Source organism: Cheilinus undulatus, linkage group 8 (genome assembly GCF_018320785.1).
Source record: "Cheilinus undulatus linkage group 8, ASM1832078v1, whole genome shotgun sequence".
Taxonomy (NCBI): Eukaryota; Metazoa; Chordata; class Actinopteri; order Labriformes; family Labridae; genus Cheilinus; species Cheilinus undulatus.
This window is the reverse complement of record NC_054872.1, coordinates 28,894,063-28,910,969: the sequence shown is the minus strand read 5'-3', so window position 1 is coordinate 28,910,969 and position 16,907 is coordinate 28,894,063. Positions and strand designations below refer to the sequence as shown.

The 16,907-nt window shown below is 38.1% G+C and overlaps 1 protein-coding gene across 1 annotated transcript; it reads left to right on the top strand.

Moving 5' to 3' along the window:
* The first annotated feature begins 4,300 nt into the window (after positions 1–4,300).
* Positions 4,301–16,827, top strand: glipr2l (GLI pathogenesis-related 2, like). Its single transcript, XM_041794221.1, has 5 exons — positions 4,301–4,659; positions 7,643–7,751; positions 11,097–11,200; positions 11,637–11,714; positions 13,930–16,827. Exons 1-5 carry the CDS (start codon positions 4,647–4,649, stop codon positions 14,094–14,096), a joined length of 471 nt encoding a protein of 156 aa, XP_041650155.1. The 5' UTR covers positions 4,301–4,646; the 3' UTR covers positions 14,097–16,827.
* The last annotated feature ends 80 nt before the right edge of the window (positions 16,828–16,907 follow it).

Below are 16,907 nucleotides of genomic sequence, written 5' to 3'. Positions count from 1 at the left end.
ATGCACTCCGCTCCTCTCCGGACACAGTAATTGCTTTAAGCACATTAGAAACTTTATTGACTGCGATGGCCTTTTAAGACATTACATTTCTGCTGCTTAGTGTCAGACAAGAGTCGTCCAGCCCTGCACTGTTTCTGTCTCTCTCTATCTCTGTCTTCCTTCCTCTCCTTAGCCTCCCAGCATGCCCTCTGCTCACCCTGTCACTCCCTCCTCTCTGCATGCATCTCCCTGCTTAATTGAAGGCTCCGTAAATATGATGAGATTTGTATAGTGCCTCATCCGTAGAGGCAGCCTGATGAGGTTTGATTGGCAGGTGATTAACTCCTCTTAACCCGCAGAATCATTTGTCCTCGGAGGAACAGTTACACTAATGACACCATAAAAGGCTTCTTGATGTGTCAAACTCCGGAGCGGGGGAGCTTCCAACAACTCCTTGGAAAAAAGTACAGCCCACTCACTTCTCTTTCTCTCAGCTGAGATCAATCCTCTCAGCACTCCATCTGTAGATCTCACCACTTTTAGTCAACTAAACCCTTTAATGAGGATGGAGGTGAATGGAAGGAGTTATTAAAAAGTCCTCACCTTCCTCCTGGGAGTGCTAAAGAGAAATTATATGCAACTAAGTGCACTTGCAGCCCCAGTAAGAGTTATTTCACATTTCTGGTGCCATAAATCCACAATCACTTCAGTCACGACACCAGTGGAAAATTATTCCTAGCCTTGGAATTTGGTGTTCCTTTCTTTTTATATGCGATTCGTAGGAAGACTTTCATTAAGGGCTTCAGGTGAGGGGGGAAAAAAAGGAAAATGACAGATTTGAAGGGAAAAGGGAGGGGATGGGAGACAGAGCGAGAGAGTAATGGGGAGGAGAGGAGAAGAGAAGAACGATGTTGCAGCTGACAGGGAGGGGAGCCAAGCAATAAGTACAGCATATATAGCCAATGTGCAGAGATAAATGATGTAATATCTGCATGGATCGATGTCTGTACTGTCCCTCTAAAAGGGGCTCTCTCTATAAATTACTACACCATCCCTTGCTTTAAAGTGCACGTGTATGCGCACGCACACATGCATTTACACCACAGATGCACACAAATCCACACACTCCACAGCTATCTCAATTAGTAAGAATGAAGATGTATAGCTGTGAAGTCTCAGTGTCTCACAACCACTATGTAAATGTCTTTTTGCAGCTGTCCGGTCCCATCACTGTGCAGATGGTAGGAGGAGGCAGGGAGGGAATCAATTTGTTAAGATAGCACTAGCCAGCTAATGAGAAATCAAGTGGCTTGACTTTTCACATGAATCCCATCATGTCCACTCATATTATGAAACTAAGATGTCATTAGTTGCACTTAGTGTGACTAATAGTCCAGCAGCCTACTTGTTCAGTATCTTTGCTAACAGTCCCACCTTGTGGTGTATATGGTAGTTACACTTAATAAAATCAGACATAGGGGTACCATGCTTTAAGGACAATTTTCAGCATTTCTGGCGGTTCTTTTGACCTCATGGCTTGGTTTTGCTCTGATAAACATCGTCAGCCATGAGGCCTTCTATAGAGAGGTGTGTGTCCAATCCCAAAGGTGGACTCCAGTGTGTAGAAACATTTCAGCAAAGCTTGGTAGAAATAAGAGGCACCTGAGATACATTTCAAGTGTATTTTGCAGGGTACACAGTGTGAAACCCACAAAGACAGACACACTTGTATGACTGTGTTAATAATAACAAACATCAAGTAAGGTCACCAAAAGTGTGAACTTCTGTTTCTGAACAAAAAAACACAAGAGTGACACCACCTTTAAAGCCTTCAATCCAATGGAACTTCAAGCAATTTAAACCCATATCTGTGTGAGCAATGTAACCTACACTCTCACAAACACTGCATGTTTAGACAGCCTTTCAGTCAATGTGAGCGTCTGCTTGTGACCACAGTGTGTTTCTCTGTGAGACTTTCAGTCAGTGATTATTCGTCTTTTTTTCAGGCTGATTAATTTTATTTTAAGTAAATCTTTTGTAAATAAAGAAGTCGCAAAAATGTGATTATTAGATCTCTTTTGAAGTTCAGTCTCAAAGCAGCATTCAGCTAAATGTGACTCACTTGTCAAGCTGTAGGGAATCATAATTTATTGAATTCACAGTCACATGTCAGCTGCCAAGGCAGTAAACATTGAGAAATGTGGAAAAGACAGATGACTCAACATGAGACAGCTCATAGTCATGCTAGTCAATCTGTGAGGCCAAACAGCAGCGGTTAAGCTAGACGCTTAATGGCATGACTGATATGAACTAAGATACAGATATTTAGCAAGTATGATATGTGAGTTAAAATCTGAATCTCCAAACACAAAAGTACAACGGAAGCTGGTGCTTACGTGAATAACTTTTTTTATTTTAATTCACTGTTTTATGTGTATGTCTAGTTTCTATTTTTTTTAAGTTTATTTTATTCTGTTTTTTCATTTGATTTAGTTTTTTATGTTTATTCTATTTGATTTCATTTTACTTTTTTTTTTATTATTTTGATATATTTTAAAATCTTATTTTATTTGTTTGTTTTTATTTTTTTTACATTATGTTTATTTAATTGATCTCTATTTTGTTTTATGTTTATTAAATATTATTTAATTTAATATCTATTCATTTGATCCAATTTTATTTTATTTCATGTGAATTTTATTTAGTTTGTTTGATTTTATTTCAGTTTTTATTTAATGTTATTTTGTTCTATTTTATTTCATTTTTATTTTATTTGATCTAATTCTATTTTTTATTTTCTTTATTTTGTTTATGTATTTATTTGAATCTTTATTGTATTTTGTATATTTTTTTAGTTTGTTTATTGTGTTTTATTTTATTTAATTTCATGTTTGTTTGACTTCCTTTCATTTTATTCTATGCTTATTTTATTTCATTCTTTTTGTTGTTTGTTTTGTTTGTTTGTTTTGTTTTGTTAAGTTTAACTTATTCTTTTTGTTTATTTATGTATTCATTCCTTTTTTTTCTTTTAATTATCTAATTTTATCTGTTTTCCTAAATGTTAATTTAAAGCACAGTTTTGGTGAAAAGTTACATGTATATTTTCGACCAGTGGTTCGTAACTCTTTTACCTTCAAGCCCTTCTACTTGTGTCAAATCGAATTTGTCCCTCTCCAGAATCTACATGAGTGATCCACTACTGTTACAAATTAATATAAGTTTTAATTGTTATAATTGATTAAGTCCTAACAGACTAGGTTTACACACATTTTCTCATCAAAAGACATTTGTATTAACTATTCATAAGAGTTTTAGCTCCCAGCAGACAAGGCCTCACCCCCCCTTAGATCCCCCCCTTTAGACCCCCCCCCCCCAGTCCCGGTCCCGGTCCAATGGTGTAGACTACAATTTAAGAAAGATCAAAGTAGAATTTATCCTCTGGGGGATCATGGATGTATATAAGTATTGAATTGTGTATTGACCTTTATTCATTCCTCCAATAGTGTGAAAAGAGTGGCATTTACCACTCAGAGATTAGATACCTCAGTATTCTGCTGAATCATAGTAAACAACTTCATCAGAACACAAAGGTGCTGACACAATGAAATTTTATTGATTTACCGTGTGTAACAAAAGGTCATTTTTCTCATTCTTCGTACAAGCTGTAGCCTGCACAAGACATGGAGAGAAAATCTCTGCTGAATTATGGGATGCACAGTAAAATATGAGGTAATCCATTTTGAGGCTCTGCTGCATATCATTCCTCCAATTGTTAAAAAAGGTGTCACATATTTTTTTGAATTGATAAATATCCCTGAAGGGAAGTACCAATAAAGCTCAGAGTGAGGTACATCTCACACAGACTAAACAAATAGCAGAAATCTTCTCTGCAGCATGATGATGATTCTGTTTCTACCTGGGTGTCAGCTGCAGTTGGCAAACAGTTCAATCATTGCATTTTCATCCTGGGTGGAGGTAAAGGAATCACCCTGGTGTAATTGTCTGGCTAACTTATTGATTAGGAAGGTATTTACTTAAACAGAGAAATCTGCTATTAATTTTACTATGAGTGAAGCTTAAGTGAAAGTGAAAGGAAAGTAGCTCAGAAATAGCAGCAGGTGTCATGTATAGTGAGCTCTTGGTGATCAGCAGTTTTAAGGTTGTTAATATCCTCAAAATGCTGCATCATGACCACATGGTTTGTAAGGAAGGTGGCCAAGTATCCACATCAGGGCCATATAAGGACATGTGTCTCACAAAGATGATGTCACCAACAACTGCATGGGGCTCCCCTTTCATTTGTAGGAATGTACTGTTAAGACTTAGTGGGTGTGTGCACATGCAGACAGACAGATAGTAGGGTGTGTGGCCTCCAGCGACAGAGGCAGGTTAGCTTAAATGAAGAGAAAGGAAACTAGAGGAAGAAGAAGGTTGCGCAACATCCAGATAAATTGCTAAAGAGGAACTTTGCACAGTTCAATGTAGAATGAAAGAAAGTGGTGTAAACAGAGGCATTTAGCAGCTGTTTGAAAGCCTCAGAGCCACACAGACGGTGCTAACAGAGAGAGGGAGAGACGGAGAGAAAGAGGGCAGGAACAGCAAACAAGAAAGAGGAGAGGCAGCTTTGGTGAGTGCTGATCTAACTGAAGGCTTCCTGTGTCAGCACCATGGGAAAGTCAGGTAAGTGGAAACTACACGCTGAATCTTTTCACTTTGATTTGAACAGTTTGACCTGAGTTACAGCTCTCCCATTAAATGTTGTGTGAGTGTGTGCTCTTTATCTAGTATGCCTGTGAGCTTTACTATCTTTGAAACAAGGCTTGAGAAAGCACAAAAATGGCTTAGATTAAGCTTTTTAAAAAATCTTTTCACTGATTCTTAGCTAAAATTCAACTTGCAGTATGCTGGGTAGTGCCTGCCAGCTTTGGCAACTGTATTGTGTCTGTGTGGCTGTTTCAATGTGCCTATTGTTTGTACGCTCAAGAGACTGTCAGACGTATGAAAAAGGCCAGTGAGTGATAGGCACCACTCAGGAGGGGGGTTGCGTGAATGACGTTTTCTACTATATCATGTGTCAATGAGTTGTGCTTCTGTGCTGAGGTCAGTGTGTCTTCAGGTGCTGTCAAGTTCTTGTGGGTTTTAGCTGTTTCAACATCTGTGGAAGTTTAGAAAAAAACTATGGAAACAAGAGATGACATAGATAACTCAATCTACCCTCTCTAAATTCTTTCTGTCTTTGTGTTGATAGTAGGTTTATAATTTATGAAAAGCATTTCAACATTTTCACCTTAGTAGGTTGTTAACCTTGATGTGAAGAACAAAATGGACAGAAAGCAACAAGTTAAGTACTACTGTTCTTAGAAAAAAGACACTTGCTTTAGTTTAACTCAAGACAAAATAGAGAAAAAATCTCATCTAGAAAAAGTCATGTGGTTCTTTGCAATTTTAAGACACAAACAAATTTGCAGATGCACTGAAGCATTGTTATTCAACTTAAATTCTTTTCATTTAACATCAAATTGGGTGGGTTAGCAATTTGACATCATAAGTTGAAGAAATTTGAATAAAACTTGAAATTAAAAATACCAACAACTCTAATTAGAAAATGTACAGAACACAATTTTATCTGTTTTTGTGCTAATCACATTAACTGTAATGAATCTATTTAATTCTGTTTGCTTGGAAATACATTCAAAGTTATAAGTGTAATATGAAAATTTTAAATAATCTTAGAAAACTGCCATCAGTTCTACTTAAAATGAATAAAAGTAATAGGTACGATATGTAGAATCATTTCACTACATTTATCAAAAAAATGACTATTCCATTGTATTTATTTTTGGCTGATTTCTTGTATAACTTCAAATAAAGAGCCTATAACAAGTATTAACCCCCTTGGGTGTTTTACCCTTTTATTGATTTCATAATTGTTTCATGGTAAATACATTTGGGCATTTCTTTAATGTCAAGGTGAAAACCAATTTCTATATAGTAATATCAATTAAACAAAACAAAACAAAAAAGTAACGTAAAAGAAGTGACTGCATAAATATTCACTTCCTTTAAAGTAACTGACCTAATTCAACAGACATCCAGCCAACTGCTGCTAGTAGTCTCACAATTAGTGGAATGGGGATCTCCTAGTGCAGTGAACGTCTCTCAAGCGATTGTAGTATAGACACCTGTGTCTGGAAGGTCCATTCACTGGTTAATCCATATTCCTGGCTACCATTGCACCATGAAAACAAAAGAACACTCCAAGCAATTTTGAGTCAGGGGATGGATACAAAATAAATTACAAGGCTCTGAATGTCTCCTGGAGTTTACTTAAAACATCATTGAGAAATGCAAGGAATATGGTACATGTGTAAATCTGCCTAGACCAGGCTGTCCTCACAAACTGCAAGTAGGAGACTAGTGAGAGAGGCCACCAAGACACCTACAACTACTCTGAAGGAGTTACAAGCTTCAGCAGCTGAGATGGAAAAGATTCTGCATACAAAACAACTGTTGCCCAGGTTCTTCACCAGTCAAAGCTTTATGGGAGAGTGGAAAAGAAAAAGCCACTGTTGAAGAAAACTTATATCACATCTCCAATAAAGTTCACCAGTGGCATGTGAGAGACTCCATGGTCAAGTGAATCGAAAGTTCTGTAGTCTGATGGGACAAAAGTTGTGCTTTTGGCCATCAGACACCAAACATTGCACATCACCACAAACACACCATCCCCACTGTGAAGTACAATGGTGTCAGCATCATGATGTGGGGATGCTTCTCAGCAGGCAGCCCTGGAAGGCTTGTAAAGACAGAGGGTAAAATTAATGTAGCAAAATACAGGAAATCCTGAAGGACAATCTCATTCAGTCTGCAAGAGAACTACAGCAGGACAATGAGATGAAGCATACAGCAAAAGGCACACAGAAATGGTTTAAATAAAACACAGTAAGTGTTCTAGAGTGGGTGAGTCAAAGCCCAGACTTCAATCCAATAGGGCATTTGTGGCTGGACTTGAAAAGGGCTGTTCACGCTTGATCCCTGTGCAACCTGACAGAGCTTGAGCAGTTTTGCAAAGAAGAATGGAGTAAAATTGTAGTGTCCAGATGTGCAAGCCTGATTGAGATCTATCCACACAGATTCAGTGCTGTGACTGCAGTCAAAGGGGCAGCTACTAAATACCTGAAAGGGGTGAATATTTATGCAGTCACTTATTTTACCTTACATATTTTTATTTTATTGACATAACTTTGTTGAAATCTTTGTTTTATTGTATTTTTTATGTCCAAAAAGCTCAATGACATTGACCATGATTAAATCATAAAATCAATAAAAAGGTAAAACATCAAAGGGGGTGAATACTTTTTATAGACACCGTAGGAGAGTATGTCATCCTTGGGTTTTTTCTTGGCACACATCTTCCAACCACTGAAACCAGCTCCCTGACACACCCTTGGGGTCCCAACCCACTGATAACCACTGGTAACACCCTCATACTCAAGCCAAACACCGGCATTAATAAGGCAAACAACAAAAAATGAGACTCTACCTCATGCACAGTACTAGCTCCAGTTTTTGCTCTGTATCCTCATGTTGCATCATTATGTCTTTTTCTCTTTTTGCCTGTCTCACCTCTCCTTCCGCTGTCCTGTCTTTCTCTCTCTCTCAGCCTCCAAGCAGTTTGCAGAAGAGGTGCTGCAGTGCCACAACGAGTTCAGGAGGAAGCATCAGGCTCCTCCACTGAAGCTGAACAGCAAGCTGAGCAGAGAGGCAGCCCGGTGGGTTAATGCACGCATGGATCAAATTAGAAAGCTAATTAGCGAGGACTCTGCATACCAGTCATTGTCAAAGTGCTTAGGATAACAATGACAGCTCCAGCATGGCCTGTCAAATCAAATAAGTACAAAATATAATGCTGCATTGAGGGTGGTGGTTTGTTTCATTGTGATGCCCGGTTGTGATAACTATTTATTTGCACTAATTGCAGCTACATGATTAATACCACACAAAGACATTTGTTTTGCTAGGTGAATGGAGTAACTGTCTTAGATGATTTTCAGTCTGTGTCCTACAGTATGGCCAAGTAAAGCAGCAGCATTGCACACAAATCACCCGAAATTTAATTAGACCTGACACCAAGGCATGCTGTCATATTGAGACCTGAATAGATTATGGGTCAAGAATAGTAATTTTTTTCTTTAATGGATTTAAATATGATTAAACTGTATTTAAGGGTTGGGCTTCTTCCTGTACTTTGTTGCAATTCTGCAGTGTAATTTAGCAGAAGCTTTGGTCCGAAGTGACACAGGTGTAAGAGTAAGTACAACACAAGCAGATATCTAAACTGAAAGTAACATCAGGAAGTGCCACAAAGTGCTTAAGTTCAGGCATTGCACATAGTGAACAGACACCAGGGTTTTTTGCATGTCCTAATAAACTTGGCAAGAAAAGTAAGGAAATTTGTGTTTGATAGATTATTTCTTTGTTGTAAAAATGCTTCTTGGTAATACATCTTATACAGCTGGAAAGCCTTTTTAATTCTCATTAAAATTTTGCCACATTTGTAAGGAACATGCTTTTTTGGGATGAGCAGCAGAGCTGAACATGGGGGTGGGACCCATGAAAAATTTGCCAAATCTTCTCTGCCAGTGCCAAAAAGCTTATTCTGCTGTGGGTTATGACTCTTTATGTGCTGGTGATCATGTGCCTCATTGGCACTTGATTGTCAACACCTGTAAGTCAAACTCTGGTCTCATAGGGCTCCCAAGAGCTCTGCCATGACTGCTCTTCACCATCAGGCTCATTTGCGCTGGTGTCAGCAACACACGTCCTGAACCTGAACATGCATAGGAATGTTACATTCAGTGATGAGTTAAGATTCTGCCTAAGGTAGTTGGATCATAGGGTCATATTGTGGCAAAGATGCAAAGAATGCACTGATAGAGTAACAGTTTTTTTCGCAGAGGCAGTGTGGTGGTGTGGGGAGACATCTTCCTTACTAGAAATACAAGGTTTGGCATCATTGGAGGCAATCTCAATGTCGAGAGATATCAAGATGAGATTCTGCAACCAGTGGTAATCTACATCTCCACAGTCTGGGACCGAACTCTATCCTCCACTCGCCCCCACAGAGCGGGGTTTATCAGAGACTACCTCCAGAATTTGGGAGTGGAGAGGATGGAATGACCTGCCAGTCCTGACTTTAACCCCATTGAACACTTGAGGGATCAGCTTGGGCCTGCTGTTCATGCCAGAGTGACCAACACAACCACATCAGCTTACCTGCGACAAATGCTGGTTGAAGAATGGGATGCCATCCCACAGCAGTGTTTGACCAGGCTGGTGACCAGCATGAGGAGGAGGTGCCAGGCTGTTGTGGCTGTGTATGGTTCTTCCACACGCTACTGAGGTTCCTGTTTGTTAAATGGATAAATTGTTAAATTGCGAATGTGTCTTGTTCCCTCAGACTTCAATCATCCAATCCACCAAACACCAAACAAGAGTCAATGGCAGAATCAGCTGTTTGGCTCTAGCAGAGAAGATTTGGCAAATTTTTCATGGGAGCCACCTACATATTCAGCTCTGCTGCTGATCCCACAAATGCATGTTCCTTACAAATTTGGCAGCATTTAAAAGGGAAAGACTTTCCAATAATCAATCAATCAATCATTGGTTGTATAGTGAGAATGATTCATAACCCAAGTTATCTCAAGACACTTTACAAAGAGAGCATAATCTCTGATGTGGCCTATTATAATAGACCAGCACTAATCATTAATATTATAATAAAGACTAAAGCCTATCATAAGAAGACCAGCATTAATTTATGATAGCAGTGAAGTATTGCTCTTAGATTCAAAGAAACTGTTTTACTAATGATTATAGATTTAAGAATGATCTTAAAAGAGGAAGCAATGATCGCTGTTACACTAGCATTCGCAAAAGTACTGGTGCTGAAGAGGAAGGTGTATAGCATAAAGGTGTTAATAGAAATGCAATTTTAGCCATTTTCAAATTCACTTTAAGATATGAGATAATTACAGTTGCTACAATCATAATAATAATGAGATTGATATTTTTTTATAATAATAAGAAGAAGACAAGGAAGAAGAAGAGGAAGATGGAAAGGAGGATGAAGAAAAAGGAAGAAGAGGAAAAGTAAGAGAAAGAGGAAAAAGGAAGAAGAAAAGCAAATATTTTTTGCCAAGAGGCATTGTTACAGCAAAGATATTATCTTCCAAAAATAAATTTCCTCACTTTTTTTGCTAAGTTTATCATCATTTAACAACCAACACCTCTGATTATATGACTTTTATATTGTTCACTGTTATTACTAATGCTGATGAGTACTGGATTGGAGTTGTTTTAATGGTGCTGTTAGCTCTACCTCTGCACAAACAAGTTTATTTTCCATGGCTCAGGAGGCTTTATTTGGTAATTCATTTCCTTTTTGTGGTCAAATTAATCAAAAGTTTAGTTTTAAACATAATCCAAAGGAATTGAAGCAAAGATCACCAGGCGTATGAAGAAGCTAAAATCTGTCTTGTCTAGTCTTACAAAATGCAACAGTACCTCTTGAGATAAAGGACACACCTAGCCTGAGTTTCAAGTATTGACATGGTTTTCACAAATAAGTCTACAAAGGACAGGCAATGATCTGTCTCTTTAAGGCCAAGATGTTGGCCCTTGCAGATATACGTATGGCTATTAATGTACGTTAACAATGCAACTGCACTGCAACAGTTTTAATCAAACCAACACATAAGAAAATACCTTGTTGTCTTTATGATTAACCCTTTGCTTCATCTTCTGTACATTTGCATATAGAATTACAGCATAAGCCCTAGATGGTTGTTTAACCAGTTCTAATATCAGCACTAATGCCAAAAGCTGCTAGATAAACTGTTATCGCTGCCTTCACCAAATATTTACACAAAATACAAGGTCTAGGTTGATTTTTCACTGTGTACATGGAGGGCGGAGGCTTCTGGGAAGCTAAATCTTAAGACATGATGAGCTTTAAAGTTTACACAACCACTCAAGGCAGCAATCTCTCCAGTGTAGGAGTGGATTTTCTAGGAGTATTAAAAATGAAGAAGCTGTTTCATTTTCTCTCTCCCTAGTTATGCTGAAAGTCTGGCCAGCACACGGATCCTGAAACACAGTGTGGAGTCCAGCAGGGGGAGCTGTGGAGAGAACCTGGCATGGGCCTCTTATGACCAATCAGGTACAGTATATTCACACATTCTCTAAACTTGAATGATATTCTACAAGCCTGTGTATATGAACCTATTAAGAGAGTTAATAATTGATTTAAGATCTAATAAGAAACATCCCTGCCTGAATATAGTATCATACAGTCTTTAAGGCTTGAAGCCCCTGTAAGTGAACAGCTGGGATCTATTTCCCCTCCGCTTTCCCACTGTGTTGAGACACAATGACTCACTGCAGAAATATGTCAGCTAGGACGACGTGATTCATAAAAGATCTACAGTGCAGCACTGGGTGATGAGAAGTGCACCAATGTTCAGATGTGCTCAGAGGGATTAAATCTCCAGGGTGCAGTCTGTTTTACACTGCTGCCATTCTTATTAACATGTATGAACATGAGACCGATCTAATTTCCCATGATGCAAAGTTGACACTGTTATGTGCTCGTGCAGGAAAGGATGTGGCAGACCGCTGGTATGATGAAGTGAAGCAGTACAACTTCAACCGACCTGGATTCTCTTCTGGCACTGGTAACATTCACACCAGAGAGTCTGTCTCTTTCACTTTGTCTCATATTTTGGTTGGTGATCAATCTCCTCTGGCCTGCAGCATAATTACTACAAAACAATCTGGTATAAATAAGGGAATTATATTTTTGGATCTTTCTGCAGCTCAGAGTTCTTTTCTTCCTACTTTCACTTGGCAAAATGTTGCCTTGTGCTGCACTTATTGATGATTAGGTTGGGCGTCCCTAATTATAATAAAAAAGTATGATCAAGTCTTGTGACAACATTAATATTCAATAAATAGGTTACATGCAAAATGATTAAGAGCTGAACCAAACAGTGGATTGGTCAGTCTGGTAATAGGATGAAAACTATAGTCATTCATGCATTTTAAAGAAAAAACTCAAAGTTCAGCAACAATCAGGGTCGTACATAAGGGGGGATAAAGAGGAGAGCTTTCTAGGGCCCAGCCAAAGTTAAAGAGGCAAAAATGGGCTAAAAGAGGCTAAATATAAGCAGAAAGTTACAAAAATTGGTTTGTTTGATTCAGATGTTTCCAAAATCCAAATACCACCTACAATTATAAACCTGAAAATAAAACTTTTGTGAATTTTGAATGCCCTTGTATTTTGAAAATTGATTTACAGGAACTCTGTGACAGGAAGTAGAGTTATAGCTTTAAACTTGTTGGCAAAATGACTGTCACCAAACACTGTTGTGGGAATGTGTTCAGGACTTGTACACATAAAGCTTGGGTCAGACTGGAGCATTGAAAGCTGAGATAAAAACTACTTCCTGATTCATATCAAATCATGCTAATTAGATGGTTGTCATGACCACACTTTGAGTTTTGTACCCAAACAAAATTAACTTTCTGCATCAAGTTCTCTTGCTCTGTTGGAGCAGAATTGGATTAACATGTGGGAGGGGTTCATATAGTGCTTTCAGACAGAAAGCCATCTCTTTCACAAGTTTGGCATGAAAATTGCTCTTTCTTGTACTACTCTCCAGTTCCACCTGGAACTCTGACAATGCCCAGATCACAACCAACATTTTGTCTCCTCAGCAGACCACTTTTTCTCCGTCTCCATCATCTTCATGACCTAGAATATGACATGCCGACTGACGATGTCATAGTTCATGCGGAAGAATCAACTATCTTTTGGTTCCAGCTGAAAACCAACTTTTCAGGTTCTGAACCAATTTTTTTTTCAGTCTGAAGGCGTCGGCTAGTTCAAAATTAGGTCAGGCAACTGGCCTGACAGGCCTAATAGAGGATCTCTGGAAACATTTTTCTTAGAATTTAAAATGACTGACTCCACTGGAGATAGGGTTTGGGTCCAAGAGTCTTTTTTTGTATATCTCATTTGGCTGCGTATGTTCACCAAATTTCATACAAGTAGGTGAAAGGAGCCTGTACAGGGACCTCTGTTTTGACAATTGCAAATGGGCATGAGCCATTTCCCAGAAGTCCTCTGCACAGCCACCAAGTTTTCTTATTTTTCACCAGGCCTAAAAAAATATGACTAGTTTGGCAATTTTTGGCACATGTTCAGGCCTTCAAATGTTCAGTTATTTCAACAAAATAATGTGATCCTAAGGGTTTTAATAGTGTCCTTTCACCCTCAGTGCTCAGGCCCTGATAATTCTTTGATGAAGAATCACAGGGTTACCCATGGATTAAAGTTCTCTGTTTGGCTAAAATGTGCAAACTTTAGACATCTGTGTCACATGCAAAATATTAGTGATTTTACCCTGTCACATTATATCAAACTCTATTTTTGCTTATTACTGTTATTTCCTTTTATTTCTTGACATTTTATGTCTACATAGGAAGGTTGCTGTTTTTACTGAGCAGCTCTCATACCTTAGATTGCAGAAGGACTCAGTGACTGGTCATGGGGAAACTGGGAGAATCACAGTCCTCTGTGTCACTCCTCATATCATGACATTTCCAGCCTGCTCTCAATCCTCCAGATGGTTTTGTGGTTTGCAGTAACCTCAAAGTCTGATTATGTTAATCCTACTGACTGATTATATAAAGTTTCCTTGACAGAGAAATAAAGAGAGAAGTTGGCGGCATTTAAGACTAAGTGAGAGAGAGGAATTACAACTACTAAACTTTAAATATTTAGAGGAGCTCAAATCTGTGTGCACTCAGCTTCAACCATGCCCTCTATATCTCTCTCTCTCTCTACTCTGCTTTTAAATCCACTCTATTTGTGTTTCATCATCCTAGGCCACTTCACAGCAATGGTGTGGAAAAGCAGCACAAAGCTTGGTGTGGGTAAAGCCATAGCATCAGACGGCTCTTCCTTTGTGGTGGCTAGATACTTCCCAGCCGGGAACATCACTAACCAGGGACACTTTGAGAATAATGTCCTTCCTGCCAAAACCACCACCTAAAGATGTCTAAATCCCCGACACTTGCCTGAAGGCATGTATTCAATTTTTCAGGAGAGTCTGAGGTTATGGAGGATACTCAGGAGATCACCACTTCTTACCCTACAGAAAGAACGATGTTGTTTGGATTTTGTACGAAGAAATGCACTCTGGCTTAGAGTCTGAAATTATGTCTAAAATGAAGGATTACTGACTTTGACATTGTTAACTAAACCTTTTCAGATTACCTTACCATGCCTTGAATGGACATTTTAATTACCTATGACAGTATTTTAATCATTAACACCTAATGATTCCTCATTCATACACTGTAAACATCACACACATCTGTATTTGTATGAGACGGGGAACGTAAAGAGTGAAATCGGATAGTTATCACTTATGAATTACAAATGTGTTCATATTAGATTCTGTTATCACAACAATCTGTCCAAGTAGAACCAAGCAGTCAGTGTGATATGTTTTATGCTCCTAATATTTTTGTACTATGAAGATAATGGATTTTTTGGTGTCTGCTGGCAATCCCTTGTATTTTCTATATTGTGTGACATAATAAGAGTACAAGGAATAGAAGAAAATTAGTGTTTGATTTCATAATGGCACTTTTCATTTTGATTCTTTATTTAAAATCTGTCTGATTTGTAATTAAGTCAGATCAGACTACATCTACATTAGATCAGGTTTTGGTCTGATTGCATCATCACAGCCCATTGTCAAATACTGGGTCTGAATCTAAATATCGGGACAAAAGCTCTTATAGTGTGATATAATCAACAATGAGTCCCGGACTGAACTTTTCTTACAGCTTCTTTCTAGTTTGACCCTTACTTGATGTCATCAATGTGTAGCCCAACAACAGCCTATTTTTGTATTGTCATGTAGCGTACGCTCTTTTCTCTCCCCATATATCTTCTAAGAGAAAAGTTAGAATAGCTAGCGCACAGGCTAATTCTTGTGACGTTACCACATTTGTACCTCAAGTTCTATTTGAAGGACAGCCAGTCTATATTGTGCTATTCATGACACAAAGGGACGAGTCCACAATCAGTTATTTGTAGTTTTATTCTTTTCAGAGAGCAAGACCACGAGTCTCATACAGAGAACTTCTTTTGTAGATTCTTTAAGAGGGGTCTGGCTGCAGACGGTAGATCTTACGCCCCCACTCACAGACTACTAGTGTGAGACACTGCATCTGTCAGAATGGTAATACACATTAAAACGTTCAAAATAAAATTGGATTAAAATGTGTTAGAGTAAGGGTTAAAGTAAGGGGTTAGCATACCAAAAGTCAAAAGTTAAAAACCTGCCCTGCATAACCTGACTACAAAATGATTAATAAAGCCAAGTGAACAGTCTGCTTATAGGAACAAAGCTGATCCATGACATGACTCTAATGCAGTAAATGCAGCCTACATAGCTCCATCGGCTGTGTAAGCTACATAGATAATGTAGCTAAAGCTGCAAAACTCATTGATATCTATTCTAACAAGGCTACATAACTGCTGTTAGCTATGTAAGCTACGAACTTACGTTAGCTACGTAGGCTTTAACCACATTTGCTGGGGCTAAAATGGCTACATTGGCTGATATAGTGATGTTTACTATGTGGCTTGAGAAGCTATGTCAGTTTTAGCTAAAGATGACAAAGGTAAAGCAAGCCATTGTTGGTGTCTATTACTTAAACCATTTTTTATCAACCAATTTTTGTTACTTTTAATCTTTTTGCATTTTGTCAATTATTTCATTAATTTTCCCTTGAAGTTCTTTCAAATTCTTCTGCTTTATTTTCTGCTGTCCTGATGTTTGTGAAGATCATGGCTATGATGTTACTTTCCAAACTGGTGTATACATGATTTACCCCATTGATTTTTCTTCTCTGTTTTATTTTAAAATGTTGCTTGGTCTTTAATGTTTTCATTGTGGTTATTTTTATGAATGTAATTGCCAGAGTTTGTTCATGAATAAAGTTGACTTTTTTAAAACAAAAAATTCTAAAACTTGAAATTCGTTGTACAGAAAAATTACGGCACTTCCATTATGACAGCGACAGCATCTCACAGAACCTGTCTGCAGCTAGACTGTTTTAGCTGGTTGACACTCCTTGACCCACCTCCAAGTTGACCTATGAACTTGTGTCACCAAGACAGTCATGACATTAGCATGTGATGACTGGTTGGGCTCATGACAATTCTTTTACCAACCCATTTTGCCCTTTTTAACCCATTTTTAAACCTTTTTTTTTTTTTTACAGTTATTACCTTTTTTTCCTCTGTTACAACTTTACACCACTTTTTGCTGGGCAATTTTTGCAACTTTTGAACTGTTTTTCACCATTTCCTCACCCATTACTGCCTTTCTCAACCCATTTTTGCAGCTATAATCCCATTTTTTTTCCATTTTTAACCTATATTGCCTCTCTGTAGCCACTTTTTATCAACCAATTTTTGTTACTTTTAATCTTTTTGCATTTTTGGAACTATTACATTAATTTTCCCTTGAAGGTCTTTCAGATTCTTCCACTTTATTTTCTGCCATCCTGATGTTTGTGCAGATCATGGTTTAGCTATGATGTTACTTTCCAAATGTCGATGTCCCCATCCACCCTGTTAACATGACCTATAAAAAGGTAATTCTGTCATAAGAAAAGGGGGTTACATTTTGAAAAAGGCTGTATTGTGCATTTTTGTTGTTTTTATTGGAATGGTTATTGTTCAGGTTAAAAATAAAATTTGGTTATGGCATCTTAACTTTACAATGGCTCATGACTTTTCCCCATTTGACCGGACCCCAGAAAGCTCTCTTCTTTACCCCCCT

What these genes read in the sequence shown, in the direction of transcription:
- glipr2l (XM_041794221.1), top strand. An exon ending in GGCCTCTTATGACCAATCAG is followed by an intron (nt 11,201 to 11,636) that starts GTACAGTATATT and finishes GTGCTCGTGCAG; the next exon opens with GAAAGGATGTGGCAGACCGC. An exon ending in TGGATTCTCTTCTGGCACTG is followed by an intron (nt 11,715 to 13,929) that starts GTAACATTCACA and finishes TCATCATCCTAG; the next exon opens with GCCACTTCACAGCAATGGTG.